Here is a 22,294-nt window from a genome sequence, read left to right as displayed (position 1 = left end):
TCGCAACAAATATATATTTATAACTGTATTGCCGCAACTGTTCAGTATAAATTTTAAAAGGCAGCAAACAGCTAAAAGACGCCATGGGCTTCTTAACAGTATTGAAAAAGATGCGTCAAAAGGAAAAAGAGATGCGTATTCTACTGCTGTAAGTGCATACATTCTTTCAGTTTTGAGATATTGTGATTCATGGTATTGAACATCTGCAGTGGGCTGGACAACGCAGGAAAAACAACAATCCTCAAGCGTTTTAATGGAGAGTCCATTGACGAAATCTCGCCCACCTTGGGCTTTAATATTAAGACACTGGAGCACAATGGCTACACACTAAACATGTGGGATGTGGGCGGACAGCGATCGTTGCGTTCCTATTGGCGCAACTATTTTGAGTGTACTGATGGTCTTGTCTGGGTCGTGGATAGTGCAGATCGTATGCGCATGGAATCCTGTAAGCAAGAGATGCAAATACTGCTTCAGGAGGAGCGCTTGGCTGGCGCAACGTTACTTGTGCTGTGCAACAAACAGGATTTGCCTGGCGCTTTAAATTCAAACGAAATCAAAGAGGTACATCGACATATATTTATTTTAAGGATATCAAATTTTTAACACTATGGTTTACAGATACTATGTTTGGATGATATCACCACACATCACTGGTTAGTAGTTGGAGTTAGCGCAGTAACCGGAGAGAAGCTGTTAAGTTCCATGGATTGGCTTATAGATGATATTGCCAAACGAATATTTACGTTAGATTAGAATAAATGGCCATGGCTATTTCTCAAGCAAATACATTTTGTATAATTTTTCATCCTTATCATTGGAAAACTGCGGCTTAAAATTAACTTTGTGAATTGTGGTAAAGCCTTCGTCCAGAGTAGGAACTTGGTACTTTTTCTTCATCATGTTGAACACTATGTCATTAATTGAAGAGTGTTCAGTGTCCAACAGTTCCCGATAGACAATATTATGTTTCGCCTGCGCCGCCGTCACATTCATCACGAAACAACGACAAGGAATGTTCTTTGCCACGGCAAGATCTACAAATTTTTTACGCGATGCCACGTCCACACTGGTATTATCCACTACACATGACCGACCAGCGCTTAGCGCACGCTGACAAGCATTAAGACACGCCTGCGTGCTACCCAAAGTGTCTGCATTTGCGATTTTGTAGCCTTTGGCACCGAGCACCTCGGCGCAAAAGTGACTCTTGCCCGAGCCGGGTAGGCCAACCATAATTATCATCTCGCATTTGTCTGTGTTAAACTGTAGATCATCTGGCTCAAACTGTGGTATGTGGTTATCCACGCTGCTGGGATCGAAGTCCGGCTTGTTCCACTGCTCTACGCGCTTGTTCAGAAAATGAACCTCGGGCGTGTAGAAAGATACGCCAATATTGGTAGCAAATAGACGATCAGCCAATGAATGATCCTTGCGTTGCTTGGTGACACCCTTGCCCGTCTCTGGTCTGCCAGCTGCATCGCCAACAAAGAAGCAACGATCCTGGTTTATAGCCACATTGTCATTCATTTCATTCTTGAGATGTTCCCACATGCCTGGCAACGGCTTCCGATAGTAACCATTGCCTATAGCTATGAACACCTGCACGGGTACACCCAATTTCTTTACTATGTTTATGATTTTTACTTTAAAATCTTGTAGTTTGATTTTGCCGCGCGCTATGCCGCCCTGATTGGTAAAGAAACAAATTTTGAAGCCGTCTTTGTGCAAACGCTGAAGCTTCTCGGGCACCTCGGGATAGATAATTTGCCAGTCGTCTGTGTTCTTCGGAAAAACATTCCCGGACTTTGTCTTAATAATGGTGCCATCCATATCATAGCCAGCAATTTTCGCGGAAGCAGTCAAACCGGCGCTACTGTAAATTACCAATTTACCACTCGCAACCGCGTCCCACTTCTCTTCCTCAGTGGGAGCACCCACTGGATCTGATGTTTGCTCCTCTGTGCTGCCTTCTTGGCACTGGCTTTGATTTTCTGGTGCAGGATTGAAGACTACCTCGTATGGATGCCGCCCGTAGACAATTTCTAATAGGTCGCCGTGCTGTAGCTCGCATTCCGTGTCCTGCATAGCCATGACGCCATTAATGCCACAAGGATTGAGCCCGAGCACCTTTAACTGAATGCGTCCGAGTTTTAAATCAACTTGAAACTGAACTTGTTTCTTGGAACAGCGCGTATCACGGATGCCGGTTTCCTTGCTGCGTCCAACAACATTTTTGCCGTTTGCCAAGTGTATAGCACAATGTTCGGCCTCCATGGGTTTCAGTGTACAGATTCGCGAGGCAACCTCTACACTCGCTTTGCCCACGAAGCGATTTAAATATTTTGCCAAAGACATTACTGCTTTTCTGATTATATTTATTGATTTAATAAATATAATCAGATAAACAGCAAATTCGCAAACGCTTCGCCAATTGTTGTTAATATCGTATGGATGATTAGTATGCAATCGATATTACACAAATACACTTATGATAATTGGCAATCGATATCAGGTACCAGATTTATCGATATTTCTGGCGTTATAATTTAAAAATCTGTTTTATATGTGTATATAAAACTTATTGTTTTGCGATTTACTGACTGTACACACAGCGCAAACAGTAAAAACTAAGAAGTAAACTTTCGGTAAAAGAACTTGGCTTTTTCTTTTGGACGTGAAAATTCTTGCGGATAATTTATCATCAATTTTTGTTAATTCTTCAAAATAATCTGCAGAAACTAATTTCAGACATTCAAAATACATTGAAAACTAAAATTTTTGAATTAAGTTTCTTCGATGAACAAAATAAATAGTAGGCTTTTATTTTATTTTTTTCTACGTATAAACGTAAATCAGTTTCTCGTCTTAAAACTTAGTAAGTAGGCTAGGTTCGCTGTCGGGCTCATTACTGAAAAATTCACTTTAATTCAAACAAATAAAATTATCTGCTATTAAAAATTTTATTCCAAAATGCAGAGGAATTTTATTACTAAATTTCGCGTAAGTATTTGTAGTTACCTTAATTTGTTCACCATCTTATTAAATATGAACAGCCCCTTTTGCGTGAAGTCAATGGATGTAACTCTCTTGCACCCTTGCTTATATTGAATCGTTCGATTCAACCATCGCCGATTGAGATGAATAAATGCGGTGGTGGTCCAGGAAAGCTAACACCCAAGATGGCCAAGCTGCAGAAGCAGTTTCAGGAAAACGACGGGAAGCCCGTGTTCCTCAAGGGTGGAGGCATGGACAACATTCTATATCGACTCACCCTTGTGCTCTGCCTCGTGGGTACGCTTGGCGATATATATCTATGGTTCGGCTATATATTAGCCTGAGCTACTAATTGTTTAATGATGGCTGCCTACACTCGGATTAACTTAAGCAGCCATTCAATGCTTATAATATACACGCTTATCAGATATTTAGTACACGTTGATGAAGCTCAACATGAGGTAATGTTACTGTATGGTATATATTAGAAAAAAATTTAAACATTTTGATGTCACAACCGTTTCCGCAATTTACATTGTTAAGACTGCAGCATTTCATTCAGTGCGAATAAAATTTACATTTCCATTGAATTTAACTTTAGTAATATCTTTATTATAAATAATCATTTACGCTTTACTAATAAGGCCAGACTCAAAAGGGTAAATATATTTTTGTCAATTTGCTTTTATGCTTCCATCGTCAATCTTATCAATAACCTGCTTCAAACACTCCTTTGTCGATGTCGTTTCCAAGTCGCAGATGCGTGTCAGATCCATGGTAGCGATCTGCTCAATCATCTCTTTGATCTTCTCTTGCTTAATAATTGACTTTACCGATTGACGCATTCCAGTGCGCGCTCCTGTCGTTTTATGCTGTTCCGCAGAATCGTTTTCGATAGGTCTTCCCTTGGACCTATAGTGCTGTTCAATTATTTTTCGTATTTTGAGTTTAGTAGCAGCACGTGATTTACGTGTTGTATGATCTAAGGCAAGATTTCGCAACTCCTGAAAATTGATTTCTTTTGTTGCTTCAACTCCATCTGCATTCTGTTCCAATGATGTTTCCTCCACAGTAGCTACGATTCCATCGTCGTAATCGTCCTCTAAACTGGCCATTTGCTCAGAAATCTCAATCGGCTCAGGGTCTTTAATAACAAATTTAGTTTCGTCTTGATTTTGCTTAGAATTGTCTGCTTCAATTTTGTCTTTCTTGCGTATATTTTTTGGATTTTCTTTTAAGTTCTTATCCTTTGCTGTCTTCCTTTGATGTCCAGGAGCCTTCTCAACATGCAATCGCTTCTTCAGAATGCCTATGCACGGCTTAGTCTTGATTCGTACTGGCAAGATGGAGTTGTATTGTATGCCGATGCTATTGAAGCAATCAATAAACTCTAATGTTTCAAAATCGTCCTGCAGCGTTGCCCACAGCTCCGCGTTGTTCTTATTTTTCGCTTCCACCAACAAGTGACTGTAGTTCGCAATTTCGGCTTGAGTATAGTTCATCGTTTCATCCTTACTGTAGATCCAATTACTTTTTATTTCCATAAAACGCGATACGCCGCTCTGCGCAGCTAAGTTTGCAATGTGCACCGAAACATTTGGATTGGCCACCTCCAGGCGATGTAATCGAGAAAGCGCTGCTCCACCTGGATAGTTAGTGCCCGAAACAACAAGCAGGAATATGGTTATGACCATGTTGAATAGCAAATGTGCGACTGCAAGGATCGCCAGAAAGCTGTGCCAAGCCGATTTGGCCCTGTTCATCCACCTTTCAAATAAAATAGACATTTCAATCTGGACAAAAAACTTAAAATATGTGAACTTACAAGCGTTCGCAACCGCACGCTGCTGCAATATTTAAAACAGGAAACACATATATTATGAAGCGAAGCTCCTTGTGGGGCAGTATTGAATACAACAAAACAAACGCCACTGCAGAAAGAGCCAAGGGCCTTAGACGCCTCTCAAAGTAAATGCCAATAGGCACAAAGGCCAACGAGGCGCCCATAGCACGAGGTAGAGCAGAGTAAAAGTACCACAAAAATGGTGATGTGCCCCAGTTGGAGCTCTTGTTAAGTATCGTATTGTACCACAGCACTTCACCCTCGGGCCACAGTAGGCGACGCCAAAAGAACGAATCCACCAACACTGTGCTTGCCAAAATACACACACCAGCTGGCAAAGCAATCTTTAGCAAACTGTGGGGAAAGGTCAAATATTAAACAGAGACACAGGATATACATATATAGTAGCCATACCCATCAATAGTCAACTTTTGCTGCAATAAGTCCAAAGCAAGCAGTAAGCCCAAAAAAATTGCCAACTCAGAGCGAAATACAATTATAGAAATGCCTGAGCAGATGATAAAGGGCTTAGTTTGGCCACGCATCCAATAAGCAATTGCATAGAGCACTAAAATCAGTCGAAATTAAAATAATAATTATATATAATGATGGAACTACAAACCAAATGGCAGTGCGAAGACGTTCGGCAGAGGACGCGTCATGTAGAAAATATAGTGAAATTGAGATATGGTTATTGCCGTAAACCACAGACGAACTTCGACGCCATAAATCTTTGTTACAGCCCGACGCAAGTTATTCCAAGCAAATGAAATCGATGCAGCTAAGACAAGGCGCACTGTGAATGATATGTTAGCATTAGAATCGGGCAGGCAGAGTTCATTTACAAGTGTCTTTTACCTACATATTGTGCCCAGAATTTATTGATGTTCAGCGACTCGAAGAGTAGCACAAACGGCGCAGACAATATTGATATGATGAGCGGTCCTATGAATGTGCGTGGCACAACTCCTGGATATTCATGATGATCATATTGCGTGAAATTATTGCGCAAATATAATATATCATGCATGGCCTGCAGATTGAAGCTCTCCTCGACCTTAGTGAAGGGTGTATAAAAGAGGTGGGCCGCGGCCGTCAGGAACACCAACTTGTCCATTTTTCACAGTTGCAGGCGAAGCAAACGAATTCAAAATATATATTGCCGCTAGGCTGGATATCAAATTGGCATATTACATAATTGCCATAATTGCTTTGTCACCAAATTCTACGTATTTTGGTAAATTCACGTATATTTCACTGGTGACGTATTTTTACCATCAAATAACCCGGCCGGCGTCAACAATGTTTGTACTTTTTATCAAAGGCTATTTAATTTTCAGCATTGCCAAGTGTGTCCAATTACCCAGACATACAATGTGTATTTGTTTTTCTGTGGAGCAGAATTTACATTTCCAAAATAAAGTCGAAATTTGATTTAAAAATAGAACCGTTCCACGTTGAACCCAACAACAAGAACATAACAACAAAAGCAACAACAGGTCTCACTAACAGCTGCTCGTGACTCACGCAATCACACGACTGCAATCGACGTGAATGGCAAACGTTGACAACTCTTTACAACACTTTTGTTTATACAATTTGAAATTTCAAGTCATTCTCATCGGCCGGCCTTCTGTCAAACACGGAAAATAGAAAAAATGTTAGTGTCCAAAGACGAGAATATGGAAAACGTTGAGCCAAAAATCTTAGATGAGAGTGACTGCTATGTGGTGTATAAGAAATTACAGCTGCAGCTGGAATTGCTACAAGTTCAGGAAGACTACATAAAGGAGGAGCAGCGCAATCTGAAAAAGGAGTACCTACATGCTCAAGAAGAGGTTAAGCGAGCCAAGGCGGTGCCCCTGGTTATTGGTCAATTTTTAGAGGCCGTTGACGAGAACACCGGAATTGTTGCCTCAACCACAGGCTCAAACTACTATGTACGCGTGCTGTCCACAATTGACAGAGAGCAGCTTAAGCCGTCGGCTTCTGTGGCATTGCATAAACAGAGCAACTGTTTGGTAGATTTGGTACCACCGGAGGCAGATAGCACCATATCAATGCTGTCACCGGAAGAGAAACCTGACGTAAGCTATTCGGATATCGGAGGGCTTGATATGCAAAAGCAAGAAATACGCGAGGCTGTCGAGTTGCCGTTGACACACGCTCATTTGTATAAGCAAATTGGTAAGTATTTAACGTGTACTTAACGGATTAAATAAACATCTATCTCTCCAGGCATTGACCCACCTCGCGGGGTACTACTCTATGGCCCTCCTGGTTGCGGTAAGACTATGTTGGCCAAAGCAGTTGCTAATCAGACAACAGCCGCTTTCATTCGCGTCGTCGGCTCGGAGTTTGTGCAGAAGTACTTGGGCGAGGGACCACGTATGGTGCGTGATCTGTTCCGCCTGGCCAAGCAGAATGCTCCATCGGTCATATTCATTGATGAAATTGATGCTATTGCAACTAAACGCTTTGACGCTCAGACAGGCGCCGATCGTGAGGTTCAGCGCATTTTGCTGGAGCTTTTGAATCAAATGGATGGATTCGATGAAACAACCAACATTAAGGTTATTATGGCTACTAATCGCGCTGATACCTTAGATCCGGCTCTTCTGCGTCCTGGACGCTTGGATCGTAAGATCGAGTTCCCGTTGCCGGATCGCCGTCAAAAGCGTTTGGTTTTCACCACCATAACTGCCAAAATGAATCTTGCCGAAGACGTTGATCTAGAGGAGCTTATTGCTCGCCCGGACAGAATTTCGAATGCTGACATCAACGCGATTTGCCAGGAAGCTGGAATGCATGCAGTTCGTGAAAATCGTTATATCGCACACGCTAAGGACTTTGAAAAAGGCTACAAGACAAGCGTGCGCAAAGATGAGGCTCAGCACGAATTTTATAATTAAATCCTTAATACAAAAATTATTATAAAAAAAAACTGAGTTGTTTCCATTAAATGCATCGTAATGCAAAACTACTTCATTTTTTACATTCAATGGCGCGAAATGTCTTTTTTAATTTAACGGCTTTTTCGCATACGTAAACATGTGACTGGCACTCAGCAGAAAAACCAGCTGTTGATCGACTCTAGGCTTGCTTAACACATTTTCAGTTTGTTTTTTGGCCATAGTATATGTTTATTTAAATATATGAATTATGGCCAAAATGTCCTCGGTGGAGACGTATGTAACGCGTATTAGGCCCGCCATAGAAAATTTCATAAAGCAGCCCAATAAAGCCAACTTGTCGGAAGTAGAAAAAGAAGTCATGGGATTTGACTTTGGACAAATACGCATATTTCAAATACAAATTGTAGTCCCGCTTGTGATTAAACTGGGCGAACTTACAGGGTAAGTAGAAAGACAAATGTGAGTTTTCCCAACTACATATGTGTCCTGTGCAGGGAAAGTCAGGAACTACGAACAAGCTTGTTGGATTGCTTGCGACACATTATATCCAAGCTCTATTTGACGGAGGAGAAAGCCTTACGCTCCATTCTAGTGGTGGTCTTGCAGCAGGTCCGTGATCGCAATGGCATTGCAATGCATCCCGATCTCTCCGAGGAAATCAAATTGGCGGCAGTACTCTGCATAACTGTGGCCCTGCAACGTTCCACAAGCGATGTGCTTGAAACATTTTATGGAAACGAGACTGTCGTGCTCTTAGGCCAAATTTTACTCACGTTGATTGAGTTTATCTCAAAGGAAAGGTATCGCAAGTTGGTCAATTCATCGCTGGAGGCCTTAATGGTAGTCTTCTATGTGCACGATGATGCCGATGCTGGCGATGTGGTTTTGCGCAACCAGATAGCCAACACCATATTCATATTCCTACCCAAAATCGTTACTGTGCTCTTTAAAACAGCGATGGCGGATGATAAGGTTGGCGAATCAACCAAATCCGTAAGTGCTAGGAAATTACAATTCAAACTTGCTAATGGAAGATTTTAAAAAATATTTTAGTTGGGCATTAAGGCCCTGGGCCGCATCACCTGTGTCATGTTTGAGGGAACCACAGAGGAGCTTATCAAAGCACGCTACGACGCGAATGCATTCCAATCACTCTTTAGCATCCCCAAAGATGAGAGCAATGAGCTGCGGAATGAAGTTAACATATTCGAGCGCCTGAAGAAGCTCCAAGCTGGTCCACGCTCTGCAGAGTGGGTATCAACCACATTAAAACATATGCGCATCATCTTCGTCGAAACGAGTATTTTGCGCGCCCACAGTTCTGTTGCAGTGCGTCAAATGTATGCGGAAATGTGCTGTTTACTCTTGAAGAATTGCACGCACAACTTGAAACATAATTTTATACATTTGCTGGAGAGTGTTTTAGCATTGTCGGAGGATGAGGAGAAGAATATAGCGAAAATGTGCCGTGAGACCCTAGTGCAGCTGCAGCAGCTGCTGAGCTGTGCAAGCATCTTTGACGAGAATGCAGAAATGCTTCTGGATGCGCATCTTAACAAATGGCCACGCATTCTACAGCGCTGTGATGACAGCGAACAGTTATCGGAACTGCTTTTTTTCAAGGGATTCTTGCGGAATCTCAGCGCTGATAAGTTACAGCTGATGCTGCTGTTACCAAAGAATTTGGAGTTGTTTGTCATGTGTCTGCTGACTGCGCTTGATCAGCATACATCGCGGGAATTGCTTAATGAGGAATACTCGCTACGGCGTCTCCAAGAGGGCAGTGCTAAGGAACTGGCGGCTCAGTGTTCCACATTGTCTTGGCGCCGGTTCAAGTATCTCAACTCCAAACGCTGCTTAGATGTTCTTTATGACATTGCTGCATTATTGGGCGTTGAGCCGTCTTTAAATCGCCTAATCTTTGACTTTTGCCAGGATTTGATTGAACGACGCAGCTCAGCCATGAATGAGTCGATCTTGTTAATGACGCTTATGATAACGCCGCAGCAAAGAGAAGCGCGCGCAAGCCGTTTATTGCTGGCACAACTTTTTGTGGATCAACTACTTGCCGAAGAACACTGGCATTTGGCACTTCAGCCGGATGCAGCCTGGCGACTTAAGGTCAACAAGGTAAGCATTTTGCGCGAACGCTACTTAATAAATTATTTAAGTTATAAAACTACGCAGCCTTCCTCCTGGTTTAAAGATCACACGCCTGGTCTCTACTCGTCCGCTATAGAGGTTCGCACGCAGAATTGTGATTCGGATGATGAGAGCGAGCCAGTCAATAGTCGCGTGACCATTGCGGATGCACAGTTCAATGTGCTGCATACTTGCCTGGTTTTGGATGCCCTGGGGCATTGTGCTAAATTTATTGGCGATACGTTTGATCGTCATATATTTCGCAGCTTGCACAAAGTGCTGCTAAAGTTGGGTAAGTAATATTATATCAATGCATTAATATGTAATCGTACATGCCAACCCTTTAATACAGCCAGCAGTAACACCATGGTCCATGAAGCAGCTACATTTGCATTCGTTTCAATGCAGCTGGCCTTGAAATATGCAGCACCCTCACATTTCATAGAATGCTCCACTGACTACCTAACCTTTCATCTCAATGCGTTGCTAAAAAAGGTAAGTGCAATATGTCCGGTCACAGAAGCCACAATCCCAACTTGGAAATCTTCCATTGCAGTCACCCGAGAGCAGTGAAGCCGTAGATATACTCTCAGTTGTTTTGCAGTACAGCACGCGAGGGAATGTGCCCCATTTGGAAAGTATTTTCCAAACAATATGCGAGGAATGCGCCAAGTCACATCAGACGGACAATATACATTCATATTTGCGCGTCTTCAATGCATTCCTGAGGCATGCGGTCAGCTGGCAAAGTGCTACTGCGGCAGAGATCGCCGACATTCAAATGCATGTGGATGAGGAGCAGAGTATTCTAAACACTTGGCTAAATGTGCTCAATAAGCAGTCAACTGACACTCCTGTTGATTTAAATAGTGCGCCAAATGAAGAACCAGACATAAATATGCACGAAGCAGAAATTGAGGATCCCTCAGCGGAGCCGCCTTCAAAGCCCATTCTGCCGCGACACATTGAAATTGTCAAGGAGATTATAAGTCAGTCTATCAAGTTTCTTTCAAAGTCTGAGCAAGCACAGCAAATTCTTGCACTGGAATGCCTTATTACTGGTGTGCCACTGCTCGCCGACTATGAGGACGAGCTGCTGCCTCTAGTCCATCTGTTATGGCAGCCGCTGGTCGAAAAATTTCGACAGAAAGACTCGATAGTGCTAAGCCGCTGTTTCAGCTTATTGCACATTCTCGTCCTGCATGCTAAAGATTTTATCTTAAAGCGCAGTCTTAGCGATGTGATACCTCAGCTTAAGCAGTTTTTGAAGGAGGCCAGTCACCACAGTAGCACGGAAACTTTACGAGCGGCCACCCAGGAATATAAGCTGCAGTTACAGTTGCTGCGGCATCTGGCATCATTTATACGCAGCCTGCAGCTTGAGGGCAAACATCTTCATGATCTGCTTAGCATTGTTGTATTGTATTTGTCTCAGGCGCAACCTAAAGAAATGCAAGCGCTGGCTGTGGAATTCTATGAGAACCTAGCTACCTACAACGGACCATTTGTGTATGTGACGCTGCTACAACGTGCTCATCTCAAGGACTACAAAGCTAGTATCGACCGAATTTTTCACAGCTTAGGCTTTCGCCTAGAAGCGCCACTCGAACCTAATCTTGACTAATATAAGTTTAGAGTCTTTATAACAATTACTTTACATTGTTTTACATTCTAGACTTTTGCTATTTCTATTGTTTTCAATTGTCAAAGCACATGGTTCGCTTTGTTTGATCAATGCTTAAGCTAAAATTGATTATCGATTGGATAGTTTTTGTTTTTTATTAAAATGACTTGTGTAAGTTTATATAAACAAGGATTGAACAAAAAATTTAATTTATACAGAATTGTAGCCTTTGGAAGTAAAATTTAAGGTAGGGGCTTGCTGTGGAGTATGGTTTTCTCACGTTATTGCCAATTTCTAAATGCTATGCATAAACATAATAAATTTGCTCACTGTTTACGTTTTAAGTTTTTTTTTTTTTCTTTTTTAAATCGCACAAACACTGTACAGTGAATACTCAGATGCTTAGCACCAATAAAACTTAGCATCTGACTTCTAAAGCCATTTTTATATAATCATTCTTGTATGCAACGTTTTTGTATCAAATATAGCTGAATTTGTTGTGAATTGATTGCTTTTCTGCTGCCCTCAACCCTATATACCACAACTATGTTCTTTACTCTGACTTATATCTTAGAGTAACTAGCAAGCTGTGTGCATAAAGGTCATATGAGCATTTTTGAATATGTGTTTTTGTTCGTTCTTATGCGGTTGTGGGTTCTTAAGCGTGGGCAGGGGTGCTGGAGTTTATGGTGTTCTTAGCTATTGTTATGCATAGGAAGCATGCTGCTATGACTACGCTAGCCAGTTCATTAGACTATTGGCATATGCCATAGGCTTGACATCAGGATGTGGCTGTGAATAAAATGTGCAATATTATAATTAGCGCACACATTAGATAGGTTTGTAGCAATAATACTTACGACAGCCTCAAAGGATCTGTAATTTGGTTTTAAATTGTTACCAGTAATTGTTATAAATGCGCCCATGTTGCCCATAGTATCACTATAAATAAACGTTTACAATTTGTTTGGCTTTGATAGCTTAAGACTTGTGGTACTTACCAATAGTTTGGCGCTGAGAAGACAGTTATGCATTGACCATTGTGGGCCACCTCATAGCCCATATCTTTGACCTCGTGACTGCGAATGATATAGTCCAACTTGTTCAGGTTACAGAATGCTTCAGTTACGTCCGGACCAAACTGTATGCCCACGCCGCGCTTGGATGGTCCACGCCCCATCCATTGCTGCGGATCGGACCAGAGCAGCTCGCACATGAGTCCCTCCTCTGGTGGCTGGCAGTTGCGTTCAATGCGTCTTATGTTATCCAATGTAACATTGTCTGATGAGAAGAGGCCCCCATGCATAACCAGAATCTTTTGATTTATGCAATGGCATAATGGCAGCCAGTTGAATACTTGCGTAAATATATTCGCCATTGTGTTGTTATACTTGGCAGTCACTTCGCCCGTGAATCCGTACATTTGATTCATGTTAATGCTTTCGTGATTGCCTATAAACAATATTAAATGAGTTTTGATCTTAATGATTGGTATTACAAATTGTAACTTACCGCGAGACAAGAAGAAATGATTGGGATACAGCAACTTGAACCCGAAGAGCGTAAATATGCATTCTACAGAGAATGAACCTCTATCCACGAAATCTCCATTAAATAGATACGGATTCTTTTCTGAGGGTAGCCCGTTTATATCAAAAATATTCATCAAATCATAAAACTGGCCATGTATATCTCCACAAATTGTGAACTTCTCGTCATCTGGAACATTAATATCCACTAGGGATGGTTGTTCACGCATGTACTCATCAATGTTACGGAGTATCTGTAATCATACGTATGTTAAATATATTGTCACACGAAATTGAAGTTCAATTGCGGTTGAAAAAAACATTCAATACCTTATAGGCGAACTTGCGGTGCAGTCTCTTTTGTGCCTTATAGTGTTCCATAAGGTCTTTCATAAATTGTAAAGTAACCTTGTCATCCTCCAGTTGAGGTCCCTTATAATCATCCTCAATGGCTAAATTAAAAAAAAAAAAATACATAGAATATACCCCTTGGGAAAATAGGTTTTTCAACGCGTGGATGATCAATCGATTACTTACTAATGTTCTCCATGTCGCTATACATCTCCGAGAGAGTCTTCTCAGGCTTATCTACAGCGATAGCACGCTCAAATGCGCGCATTTTAACAATTTTACTGCACTCGGTAAATTTTAATTTTGCGTCCTTATCATTGGGCCTGCATTTGGCCACCTAGAAAGATAGCTTATCAAATATCATGCGTAACAGGTTCTCTATATAATAACTGCACTTACATATTCAAAATCAGAAAGGGCCTGTTTGAACTTGCCCAGGGACATGTGCGCCGCCGCACGTCGATAGTAACCTTTCAAGTAGCTGGGATCCGTTTTAACTGCTGAAACGCCATCCTGCAGAGCCAAACCAAAGCTTTCCTGACGTAAATGCGCCAGCGCCCGATTGGCATAGTAGATTGCACTGTTGGGGTATAGTTCTATGGCTTTGGAATACATGTCAATGGCTTTCGAGAATTCCTTGGCTGCAAAGTGACGAAATGAGTCATAGTTACATATTGAACATTAACTTTCAGCTTGAAGCATTTTAGCTGCCCTTTAAACAGCACACAAGAATTACACAAATTTGCCCATAGAGCAACTGCCTGTAAATTGCTTTTAAGGTTAGGTCGAATACAGCTTACAGACAACACGGGACGCTCTGGAGTTGCATACAATTTCTTAGTGGGTTTCATGTGCTTTACCGACTATGTCATAATATCTAGTTTCCCGTGTATGTGATGAATGACAACTTACTTTTGAGCAAATCATTTCCTTTATTTTTGTACTGCTCGGCCGCGGCAAAATCTTGTTGACCTCCTTCCGGCGCTGAATCATGTTTGATGGCATTAATCTCTGCATTGGGCACTTGTTCCTGCTGGTTATCCGAAAATTTTTGTTGGATTTCCAGTTCTGACGACGACATATTTTGTTTTAATTGATGATTTTTTCTGCCTAGTTGTTCTCTAATATTATTTACTGTCTGCAAATTTTCAAGAGTTGAGAAACGCCAAAATGATTAGTGCTGTGCAACAAGCGGGTAGGCGCAACTTATCGATATACTTAAATTTTAAAACTCAGATGACTTTTCTCAATTCGAAGATATAATAATTATATATAAGTGTAGCATAACGGTGTATTTAAGTGACATGTCGCAGTTATAATTTTAAGTTGGCAATGTATAAAAATAATGCTAGGGCACTGCGTTCATTATATTTGTTCATATGTTAATCTGTTCTTTAGAACAGATGCAGGTGCTGCACAACGCTGCATATCAGATTATCGATATGCTCCATAGGCCGCAACAGCTGTTATGAGCTGGGCTTTGTAATCAAGCGGTGAGAAAAGTTAGAAACGGGTTGTTGTGAGTATAGAAACTATCAGGCGAATAGCAGCATTGCGACACACAACCAGAACCTAGGATCAGTTAACTACAACCAGAATTTCAGTAAACATCAGTCGCGCTCACAAATTCAACTGCAAATTGACCATTTAAAAGTGCTTGTGCGGGCGTGTTTCAGTGTGAGAAAGTGGGCATCACAAAAATAAGCAAAAATGTCTATGAGCAATTTATCAGTAGACGGCGAGTTCCGTTATATTATTCAATGGTTTAACGAATGGAGCGAGCTGCAACGCGATGATTTCGTCTATGTGATGGTGGAGTATCTCTCAAGAGACACGTCTGATAACGCAGGCGAAGATGGACGTGGTGGTAGTACCTATGTAAATGGCGTCGTCAATTCCCTGGCCACGTCAAGTGTCCAGGAAAAGCCCATGAGTCTTTTTCAATGCCGCGTAACTATTAAAAAAATCTTAGTTATAAAATTGAATTTACTAACTTGAAATTATTTTTGTAACAGATTAAACTTTTTCGTCAATGGAGTCCCAAATGGCCGATTGAATTCAAATCTCAACTGCAAGAGAAAATCAACGAAATGGACCCAAAAGTGGGAGAGAAAATCCTCAATGAACTGAAAACACCACATTCTATGCACAATGGTGACGTATCTGTTCTTTTAAATGTAAATGGAACTAGCGGCAACGGGCACACTGAATTGGAGCAAACGACGGTAGACCCAGAAACATTGCCAACTACAATGGAAACACTGACAGCGCCAGTCGCAGCAGCAGCAGCTGCAGTTAACGATGTTATTGACCAGACTTTGGAGACAGTTAATGATAACCATTTAGCAGCGGTATTGCGTCAAGAAACGCCAGTTGATGATGATGACGACCAGCTCGCTGGCAATGATTGCAATGCTGATACAAATGGCATTTATGCGTCGTCGGCTGCAGTGACAACGATTGCGGTGAATACGTCCCCAACAGAGCAGTCGCAGTCGCAGCAGTTACAGCAGTCGCAACCGAGCATCGAACCTGTAGAACAGGTCGAGAATAACGTTTCAGCCAGTGTCATTGTCTCTGTTGCTGCCGCGCCAGAGGTAGTCCCGGTGGCATAGATACACGGCTGCTTGTGGCGCTTGTTATGAGAGCAAGCGAGCGAAATAAAAGAAGGCTTATTGGAGCAGTTGGGCACCACATACGCATAGCATTGTACGCCATCAGAATCAATACATTCCATATATACACATTTCTAGAAAGTTAGAATTTATACATATTTTAAGCTAAAGTTCATTTCATGTCATGTGCATTTGTATTAACGTTAAGCAGACTTACTAAATATGTTAGTAATATTTTAAGTACAACATATGATCAAAATATATTTACAAACATAATTGAGTGCAACTATGTAACGTCTTTTTAAGGATCTAAAAGGTTTTCGCTCTCTGGGCTGAGAATGGGCCATCGCAGTATTTAAAAACATGTTTTCTTTTGTGTGTGTGTGTGTGTGTGTGCATGTGTGTAGCAACACATTGCGTTGCCGGCACTTTGACTTACGCACGAGGTGCCAGTGCCACTCGGATGTCGGGCCAGTTATGATCGCTCGTTGGCTTTGCCTTGCCCAGATCGGCCTACAATAAGACGTGTCTGTGTGTGTGTGTGTGTTTCTTTGCATACATGTGTAGTGGTTGCTATTTCATAAGCTCAGCTTTTGGGGCATATAATTTGTTTTTGTGCTCCCTCTTTGTTTTGATTCGCTGTTGATAATAAAAAAAATTAAAAAGGCAAAAACAACAAAGCAGCGCTCCGCCGTCGAAATGGAAATGGAAATAAGATATACTCAGATATTGAACCAATTTATTTCAATTTTATTTCGCACCTCGACGACAAATGTTGTGTTCGCGTCGGGCATTCAATGATCAGTTAAGAATTGTGCGCAAGTTAAAGAGTGCGCGAGTGTGTGTGTGTATGAGTGTGTGTGTGCGGGATCAATTGAAGCAGCTGGTTTAACGAAAGCTCAAAATGCATTTGTTGTTGCTGAAGTTAATATGCATTACAGTTATTAGCACATTGTGCTTTCAATGTGAGTACAAAACCAACGACTTAAACAACAAACTTGAGTAACGCAGAGATGGGAACAATTAGTATATTACATATCAAATTGAAAGCAAAAGAACAGACGTCATCTTTGGCGCAAATCGGCACTGGGTCAAGGTCAATGTCTAGAAATTCCCCAAGCAAATATGCTAACATCATGCTTCGAGCCGCAAAGCGAAGGGCAATAAACTACTACAATATAATTACGAAAACGATGGCAAAAGTGACTCAGTAATTGCTGAACCGGACTTTTGTTTGGGCTCAAGTCTTGGCGGTTTGGGCACTTCTGGTTTGCAGATATTGACCTTGGCTATTTGGTTGATTTTTGTTTAAACATTTTTTTTGATTATTTTTTTTGCACGTGCGCTCACTTGTTACCAAATCCCGTTTTTGCAGACGTTTGTCCCGCCAGTGTCTGTCATTGCATACGCATTAAGGACTGCGTGCCCTTTCGTCGACTTTTGCTCAGTCACAATCCAGAGGAGCGCGCGTCTGTGTTCGCCATGGTTCATTCAGCCGGCTGTGGTTTTCATGGTCTCGATCCGCTCGCTTGCTGTCCGCAGCAACAGGCGGCATCTCCGCATACCAGTCGCAGTTCGCGATTTGCGCCCAATGATCGCTGGGTCTGGGACAGCTCGAGTGGCTCAAAGCGCAATCCCAGATTCAACTATAGCTTCAATCGATTTGTGGCACACGAGACCGAAATGCGTTTGCATGACTATCGGGATTTCGAGGCGCAACGCAACTGTCCCCAGCCAATTGAAGATGATTATGATGATCATCCGTTTGGATTTGGCAGCGGTCATCACTTTCAATACCACATTGATCACGAGATTGAGCCCATGGAGAAAGCGCCGCGTCCAAAGCCTGCAGATAAACCGATTGTGTTTCCTGGCGATTTGCGTTTTCAGGAATCGATCGAGATAAGAGGACAAGGCGAGCTAATGGCCGATGCAAGCCAGGAACAGGTTATACGTGACACAGCACCCACCACAACATTGACGCCCATGTCCACGCCTACGGCCACATTGCCGCCGGCTGCGCGCATGAACTCACCCAATTGTGGGATAAGTGTGAGCACACGTCTCTTGGGAGGTGACGAGGTTGCCCCCGGACAATATCCGTGGTTCGCCCGAATCGCCTACCGCAATCGCAGTGAGTAGCACAATTTTAAACGCAACAATTTTTAATGACATCCAATTGAAATTTGTGTATAAATTCGTAAGTGTGTGTGGTATTTTCGGAGATGGTCCTCGTCCTTGGATTAGAATACATTTAGGCACAAAACAAAACAAAACAGTTTAAAAAACAGTTTATCCCAGCTCGTTTGCCACACCAGTCATCTTCATGGTGAGAAAACAACCAGTGCAGAAAACAGCAACTGCCTTGAGAAGTGAAACCGCGCCTTCGCTAAGTTCAAATCCTTGCGGCTCGTCTGTAAACTGGCCCCCCTTGTTGCTTCCATAGGAATACTCGCTAGCTGGCCCATACGGGCTGTAGTTATATTGATTGTCAGGATATTGATTGTTATTATACGGATATGGATAGTTATTGTTTTGATTGTTATATGGATAATTATTATTTTGGCCATTATTATATTGATTATTGTATGGATATTGATTATTATATTGATTATTATTATTATAGGGAGGGTTGTTGTATTGATTGTAATTTTGATAGCTTCCAGAATCGCCATAGGTTTGATCTTGGCTCCCAATATCATTCTGAACATATGGAACCTTGCCCGGAGGACAGTAAGCGCAACTAGTACTTAAGTCGGACGCACTTTTACAGGGGCATCCTTTACTCATTTTGCTAGCTCTGCAATAATATTAAAAGTAATTGATTAATTTATTTTGTCAATTCTGTTCACAGCCAACAATCGCATCAGCTATCGCTGCTCGGGCTCCCTCATTTCCGATAATTATGTTGTCACCGCCGCTCACTGCGTTGTCAACTTGGTGAGCGATCTGCAGATGTAAGTGAAACTAATTGTTCAATATTTTTCGAAATGCAATATACATTTTATACTTTCTACTAAAAAAAGATAAATATCGTAAATTGATTTTTAGCCTTTCAAGCAAACACGAGCTTTAATCTTTATTTTTATGCCCCACCCCTTCAAAACCCATTTAAAGATTTCAGGTGCGTATCGGCGATGATGTATCCGGCGCGCAGGACTGCAGCCCAAACGCAGCCAATTGCAGTCGGCCAAATATATTTGATATTGTAAGCGTGCTGGTGCATCCGAACTACGATCAACCAAAATATGCGAATGATATTGCCCTGCTGAGCCTAAACAATAGCCTGAGTAAGCTAAGATTTCACACGCCCCCAGCCGACATATAGAATCGGTACATTCTAGAGTTTTTCCAGGTAATTTCACACCAATATGCTTACCTCTGAACAGCACAGCAGCTCTCGCAGATAGATTGATCGGGCAAATGGGCGTGGTGGCTGGTTGGAGCACAAAAATGGAGAGTATGTTGTTAAAATATTAAATAAACGGAATAGAATGAAAACAGTTAGCAGACGACATATGTATATACTGATTAATTCGCCTACTCCGTTACAGATAATACTTCGAGCAGCCCAGCCAGCACAGCCTCTGTGAGGTTCATAAGATTGCCCATAGTCAATACGACCAGTTGCGCAATTACCTATGCCACGCTCAGCGAGAACTTCCAGCAGCCGATTGTCATCACGCCGAGCCATCTGTGCGCCCAGGGCCAGCCCATGAACGATGTTTGTCGCGGCGACAGTGGCGGTCCCTTCATGGACGATGGCACATCCGGCATACTCAACGCCGATGGGCGTTATACGCTGCTAGGGATTGTCGCCTTTGGACCAACTCTATGCGGCGTTACCACCGTACCGGGCGTTTATACGGCTGTCAGCTCTTACATGAACTGGATTTTCGATAGCATCAATAGCGAATCTCCAAAGTCAATGCTGAATACATGAACGGGAGAGTTGCGTGGGGCACGACTTTATCCAAAGCTTTTCGACGCCAAAGCCAAATATCTACATATGTAGAACTAACACCGTTGTGTATTATTCCTATACAAAAAAAAATACTAAAAATATAAATAAAATAAAGATATTAAAATACTTGCAGAATCTAAGCTGAATGTTGTTATCACTTAATATTCAAAGCAGACAAGAAAACAACAACAAAAAGCTCAAGCCAAAGCTCGGCAAAGTTCTCTGTTAAGCTGTGCTCATTGCCTGCCGCGTCTCAGTCGTGCGCCAAGCCTTGCTCTGACCTCTCCAACTGTAATTAACGGCTGATTGGAGTTTTGCCGAGATTCCGTTTTAGTCATCATATTTACTTAATTGCGGCGTGTACTTATGAAAGATATTTAAAAAGAAAAACAACATACATACATTGCAAAATAATTGACGACGTTTTAACCGAATGTAAAGATGCTTCAAATAATTACAGCCTGTGCGATTTTGGTTTTTAGTGTAAATTTGGCAAATGCGCGTAAGTAAAATATATGAATAAATAGACAAGCAAAAGGAAAGTTTATAGAATCGTTATGGAAGCGCGAAGAATAATGAATTATGCACATAAATAGGCGTGTTTGTATGTATGTATATATGGGGGCCTTCACATCTCTCGCAAGATTAGCTATTCAAAAACCAGTTTCTATAGCCGATAGTAAATAAAAGTTATTAATTTAAATACTCAATACATTCTTACGATACGATTATACAATTTTTTTGATTATTTGTTTTTGATTTCAACGCAGAATTTTATTTTCCCAATGAGGCTAACCAAGTGCCCAACTATGGCCGCTGCATTACGCCCAACCGGGAGCGTGCGCTCTGCATCCATCTCGAGGATTGCAAGTATCTATATGGAGTACTGACAACGACACCCCTGCGGGACGCCGACAAACTATATCTTAGCCGCAGCCAGTGTGGCTATTTTAATCAGAAGGTTCTGGTAAGTTGTAAAATTGTTGATAAAGTAATGTTTGACTAATTGGGCAATTGCACAACTTACAGATTTGCTGTCCGGATCGTTATCGGGATAGCACGCCGGCAACTACAGCACGACCGCCCGCAAATAAGACGAACACAAACTTATTACCTCTACCGGGCCAGTGCGGAAATATACTATCGAATCGCATTTATGGCGGCGTCAAGACAAAGATCGACGAGTTTCCCTGGATGGCGCTGATCGAGTACACCAAAGGTATTTGATCCGCACATATGAGACCTCTAGTTAAATGTTTTCGCTTTTAAAGGCAGCGGCAACAAAGGTCACCATTGCGGTGGCTCACTGATCAGCACTCGGTACGTGGTGACAGCATCGCATTGTGTCAATGGTAGATCCCTGCCTGCCGACTGGCGTCTAACCGGCGTGCGTCTAGGCGAGTGGGACACTGCCACCGATCCGGATTGTGAAGTCGACGTGCGCGGCATGAAGGACTGCGCGCCACCGCATATGGATGTGCCGGTGGAACGCGCTATACCACATCCCTCGTATGATCCAGGCTCCAAGAATCAAGTGAACGATATAGCCCTGCTGCGCATGGCACGCCAAATCGAGTACACCGACTTTGTGCGTCCCATTTGCTTGCCGTTGGACACGAATCTGCGTTCAGCTACATTCGATGGCATCTCAATGGATGTAGCCGGCTGGGGTAAAACAGAAGAGTTATCGGCTAGCAATTTGAAGCTAAAGGCCGCTGTGGATGGCTTCACCCTGGAAGAATGCCAGTCCGTCTATAGTCGCCAGAGCATTGTGCTCGAGAATACGCAAATGTGCGCCGGCGGCATGGAGGGTGTAGATTCGTGTCGCGGCGACTCTGGCGGCCCGCTTATTGGCCTGGACACAAACAAAGTGAACACTTACTATTTTCTGGCAGGCGTTGTTTCATTTGGGCCCACGCCATGTGGCTTAAACGGCTGGCCAGGCGTATACAGTCGAGTTGGGGCTTATGTGGACTGGATTCAGTCTACGCTGGAGCAATGAAAATATTTCAATAGCTTAAATTTAGTTGTTATTAAAGACAAGCGGAAGTCAAGGGTAAGACCATGCCGAAAAATAATAACCTTTCTAATAATTCTAAGAAGCTATTGCCAATCCCCAAGAAGTATAATTATAGTTCCTGGTAGAGGAGCGTCATATCATATTTACAGTGTGCAAGACTTGTTCCTTTTGTGGGGAAATTTATTTAACAGTTCAGCCTAAGGTTATGCTTTACAATATCGAATATTGTGAGACTGCTCTAAAGACCATGTGACATATGCCATATATCATATTAGGTATGGGATAATTAAACTG

General features: G+C 42.2%; 10 protein-coding genes and 2 long non-coding RNA genes across 14 annotated transcripts; 7 read left to right on the top strand and 5 right to left on the bottom strand.

Annotated features, from left to right (window-relative positions):
* The first annotated feature begins 51 nt into the window (after positions 1-51).
* Arl2 (ADP ribosylation factor-like 2) lies at positions 52-787 on the top strand. Its single transcript, XM_064695260.1, has 3 exons — positions 52-148; positions 210-564; positions 622-787. The coding sequence occupies exons 1-3, from the start codon at positions 84-86 to the stop codon at positions 754-756; spliced, it is 555 nt and encodes a 184-aa protein (XP_064551330.1). The 5' UTR covers positions 52-83; the 3' UTR covers positions 757-787.
* On the bottom strand, positions 566-2,445 carry PNKP (Polynucleotide kinase 3'-phosphatase). The gene has a single exon (XM_064695258.1). It carries the CDS (start codon positions 2,356-2,358, stop codon positions 772-774), a length of 1,587 nt encoding a protein of 528 aa, XP_064551328.1. The 5' UTR covers positions 2,359-2,445; the 3' UTR covers positions 566-771.
* Positions 2,446-2,843: 398 nt separating this feature from the next.
* Positions 2,844-3,587, top strand: LOC135437332 (uncharacterized). Its single transcript, XM_064695261.1, has 2 exons — positions 2,844-3,003; positions 3,057-3,587. Exons 1-2 carry the CDS (start codon positions 2,974-2,976, stop codon positions 3,339-3,341), a joined length of 315 nt encoding a protein of 104 aa, XP_064551331.1. The 5' UTR covers positions 2,844-2,973; the 3' UTR covers positions 3,342-3,587.
* On the bottom strand, positions 3,583-6,318 carry Alg12 (Alg12 alpha-1,6-mannosyltransferase). 2 transcript variants are annotated; one of them, XM_064695256.1, is made up of 5 exons: positions 5,699-6,318; positions 5,463-5,636; positions 5,255-5,408; positions 4,823-5,194; positions 3,583-4,764 (listed from the first exon to the last, which is right to left on the bottom strand). In XM_064695256.1, the coding sequence occupies exons 1-5, from the start codon at positions 5,955-5,957 to the stop codon at positions 3,672-3,674; spliced, it is 2,052 nt and encodes a 683-aa protein (XP_064551326.1). In that variant the 5' UTR covers positions 5,958-6,318; the 3' UTR covers positions 3,583-3,671. The 2 variants fall into 2 exon arrangements, with proteins under 2 accessions (XP_064551326.1, XP_064551327.1); XM_064695257.1 differs by having other exon boundaries at positions 5,703-5,845.
* A 23-nt stretch (positions 6,319-6,341) lies between these two features.
* On the top strand, positions 6,342-7,823 carry Rpt3R (Regulatory particle triple-A ATPase 3-related). The gene is made up of 2 exons (XM_064695259.1): positions 6,342-7,027; positions 7,079-7,823. Exons 1-2 carry the CDS (start codon positions 6,499-6,501, stop codon positions 7,750-7,752), a joined length of 1,203 nt encoding a protein of 400 aa, XP_064551329.1. The 5' UTR covers positions 6,342-6,498; the 3' UTR covers positions 7,753-7,823.
* A 122-nt stretch (positions 7,824-7,945) lies between these two features.
* Tti1 (Telo2 interacting protein 1) lies at positions 7,946-11,865 on the top strand. The gene is made up of 6 exons (XM_064694428.1): positions 7,946-8,196; positions 8,250-8,748; positions 8,809-9,885; positions 9,943-10,189; positions 10,250-10,392; positions 10,454-11,865. The coding sequence occupies exons 1-6, from the start codon at positions 8,003-8,005 to the stop codon at positions 11,519-11,521; spliced, it is 3,228 nt and encodes a 1,075-aa protein (XP_064550498.1). The 5' UTR covers positions 7,946-8,002; the 3' UTR covers positions 11,522-11,865.
* Positions 11,658-14,562, bottom strand: PpD3 (protein phosphatase D3). The gene is made up of 8 exons (XM_064694430.1): positions 14,314-14,562; positions 13,801-14,042; positions 13,588-13,738; positions 13,381-13,502; positions 13,034-13,304; positions 12,523-12,973; positions 12,382-12,463; positions 11,658-12,313 (listed from the first exon to the last, which is right to left on the bottom strand). Exons 1-8 carry the CDS (start codon positions 14,480-14,482, stop codon positions 12,254-12,256), a joined length of 1,548 nt encoding a protein of 515 aa, XP_064550500.1. The 5' UTR covers positions 14,483-14,562; the 3' UTR covers positions 11,658-12,253.
* A 295-nt stretch (positions 14,563-14,857) lies between these two features.
* LOC135436737 (uncharacterized) lies at positions 14,858-16,302 on the top strand. The gene is made up of 2 exons (XM_064694432.1): positions 14,858-15,351; positions 15,417-16,302. The coding sequence occupies exons 1-2, from the start codon at positions 15,112-15,114 to the stop codon at positions 16,014-16,016; spliced, it is 840 nt and encodes a 279-aa protein (XP_064550502.1). The 5' UTR covers positions 14,858-15,111; the 3' UTR covers positions 16,017-16,302.
* A 96-nt stretch (positions 16,303-16,398) lies between these two features.
* LOC135436741 (uncharacterized) lies at positions 16,399-16,830 on the bottom strand. The gene is made up of 2 exons (XR_010437584.1): positions 16,778-16,830; positions 16,399-16,655 (listed from the first exon to the last, which is right to left on the bottom strand). It is a non-coding gene; the product is annotated as an uncharacterized LOC135436741 (long non-coding RNA).
* LOC135436739 (melanization protease 1) lies at positions 16,481-20,110 on the top strand. Its single transcript, XM_064694434.1, has 6 exons — positions 16,481-16,981; positions 17,392-18,150; positions 18,871-18,973; positions 19,134-19,306; positions 19,372-19,476; positions 19,571-20,110. Exons 1-6 carry the CDS (start codon positions 16,921-16,923, stop codon positions 19,957-19,959), a joined length of 1,590 nt encoding a protein of 529 aa, XP_064550504.1. The 5' UTR covers positions 16,481-16,920; the 3' UTR covers positions 19,960-20,110.
* LOC135436740 (uncharacterized) lies at positions 18,164-20,126 on the bottom strand. 2 transcript variants are annotated; one of them, XR_010437582.1, is made up of 3 exons: positions 20,112-20,126; positions 19,396-20,055; positions 18,164-18,816 (listed from the first exon to the last, which is right to left on the bottom strand). It is a non-coding gene; the product is annotated as an uncharacterized LOC135436740 (long non-coding RNA). The 2 variants fall into 2 exon arrangements; XR_010437583.1 differs by having other exon boundaries at positions 20,108-20,122.
* A 130-nt stretch (positions 20,127-20,256) lies between these two features.
* ea (easter) lies at positions 20,257-22,061 on the top strand. Its single transcript, XM_064694431.1, has 4 exons — positions 20,257-20,482; positions 20,751-20,947; positions 21,010-21,199; positions 21,252-22,061. Exons 1-4 carry the CDS (start codon positions 20,422-20,424, stop codon positions 21,980-21,982), a joined length of 1,179 nt encoding a protein of 392 aa, XP_064550501.1. The 5' UTR covers positions 20,257-20,421; the 3' UTR covers positions 21,983-22,061.
* Positions 22,062-22,294: the final 233 nt, after the last annotated feature.

This window comes from Drosophila montana, unplaced genomic scaffold, assembly GCF_035044405.1.
Source record: "Drosophila montana isolate Dmon_TW-CO22-7 unplaced genomic scaffold, ASM3504440v1 contig_3733_1, whole genome shotgun sequence".
NCBI classification, from domain to species: domain Eukaryota; kingdom Metazoa; phylum Arthropoda; class Insecta; order Diptera; family Drosophilidae; genus Drosophila; species Drosophila montana.
The sequence above is the reverse complement of the archived record's forward strand: the minus strand, read 5'-3'. Positions and strand labels throughout refer to the sequence as shown.

Coding starts and splice junctions, on each gene's coding strand:
- PpD3 (XM_064694430.1), bottom strand. CDS start 14,482: ATGTCGTCGTCAGAACTGGAAATCCAACAAAAATTTTCGGATAACCAG. Junction 13,739..13,800: donor CCCTTTCTGATTTTGAATAT/GTAAGTGCAGTT, acceptor CTATCTTTCTAG/GTGGCCAAATGCAGGCCCAA. Junction 13,305..13,380: donor ACCGCAAGTTCGCCTATAAG/GTATTGAATGTT, acceptor GTATGATTACAG/ATACTCCGTAACATTGATGA.
- LOC135436737 (XM_064694432.1), top strand. CDS start 15,112: ATGTCTATGAGCAATTTATCAGTAGACGGCGAGTTCCGTTATATTATT. Junction 15,352..15,416: donor TGAGTCTTTTTCAATGCCGC/GTAACTATTAAA, acceptor TTTTTGTAACAG/ATTAAACTTTTTCGTCAATG.
- Arl2 (XM_064695260.1), top strand. CDS start 84: ATGGGCTTCTTAACAGTATTGAAAAAGATGCGTCAAAAGGAAAAAGAG. Junction 149..209: donor GAGATGCGTATTCTACTGCT/GTAAGTGCATAC, acceptor GAACATCTGCAG/TGGGCTGGACAACGCAGGAA. Junction 565..621: donor ATTCAAACGAAATCAAAGAG/GTACATCGACAT, acceptor TATGGTTTACAG/ATACTATGTTTGGATGATAT.
- LOC135437332 (XM_064695261.1), top strand. CDS start 2,974: ATGCAGAGGAATTTTATTACTAAATTTCGC. Junction 3,004..3,056: donor ATTTTATTACTAAATTTCGC/GTAAGTATTTGT, acceptor AAATATGAACAG/CCCCTTTTGCGTGAAGTCAA.
- Rpt3R (XM_064695259.1), top strand. CDS start 6,499: ATGTTAGTGTCCAAAGACGAGAATATGGAAAACGTTGAGCCAAAAATC. Junction 7,028..7,078: donor TCATTTGTATAAGCAAATTG/GTAAGTATTTAA, acceptor CTATCTCTCCAG/GCATTGACCCACCTCGCGGG.
- Alg12 (XM_064695256.1), bottom strand. CDS start 5,957: ATGGACAAGTTGGTGTTCCTGACGGCCGCGGCCCACCTCTTTTATACA. Junction 5,637..5,698: donor ATTCTGGGCACAATATGTAG/GTAAAAGACACT, acceptor TATCATTCACAG/TGCGCCTTGTCTTAGCTGCA. Junction 5,409..5,462: donor CGTCTTCGCACTGCCATTTG/GTTTGTAGTTCC, acceptor GACTGATTTTAG/TGCTCTATGCAATTGCTTAT.
- Tti1 (XM_064694428.1), top strand. CDS start 8,003: ATGGCCAAAATGTCCTCGGTGGAGACGTATGTAACGCGTATTAGGCCC. Junction 9,886..9,942: donor GGCGACTTAAGGTCAACAAG/GTAAGCATTTTG, acceptor AAAACTACGCAG/CCTTCCTCCTGGTTTAAAGA. Junction 10,190..10,249: donor CAAAGTGCTGCTAAAGTTGG/GTAAGTAATATT, acceptor CCTTTAATACAG/CCAGCAGTAACACCATGGTC.
- PNKP (XM_064695258.1), bottom strand. CDS start 2,358: ATGTCTTTGGCAAAATATTTAAATCGCTTCGTGGGCAAAGCGAGTGTA.
- ea (XM_064694431.1), top strand. CDS start 20,422: ATGCTTCAAATAATTACAGCCTGTGCGATTTTGGTTTTTAGTGTAAAT. Junction 20,483..20,750: donor TGTAAATTTGGCAAATGCGC/GTAAGTAAAATA, acceptor ATTTCAACGCAG/AATTTTATTTTCCCAATGAG. Junction 21,200..21,251: donor GCTGATCGAGTACACCAAAG/GTATTTGATCCG, acceptor TCGCTTTTAAAG/GCAGCGGCAACAAAGGTCAC.
- LOC135436739 (XM_064694434.1), top strand. CDS start 16,921: ATGCATTTGTTGTTGCTGAAGTTAATATGCATTACAGTTATTAGCACA. Junction 18,151..18,870: donor AATCGCCTACCGCAATCGCA/GTGAGTAGCACA, acceptor TTCTGTTCACAG/CCAACAATCGCATCAGCTAT. Junction 19,477..19,570: donor TTGGAGCACAAAAATGGAGA/GTATGTTGTTAA, acceptor ACTCCGTTACAG/ATAATACTTCGAGCAGCCCA.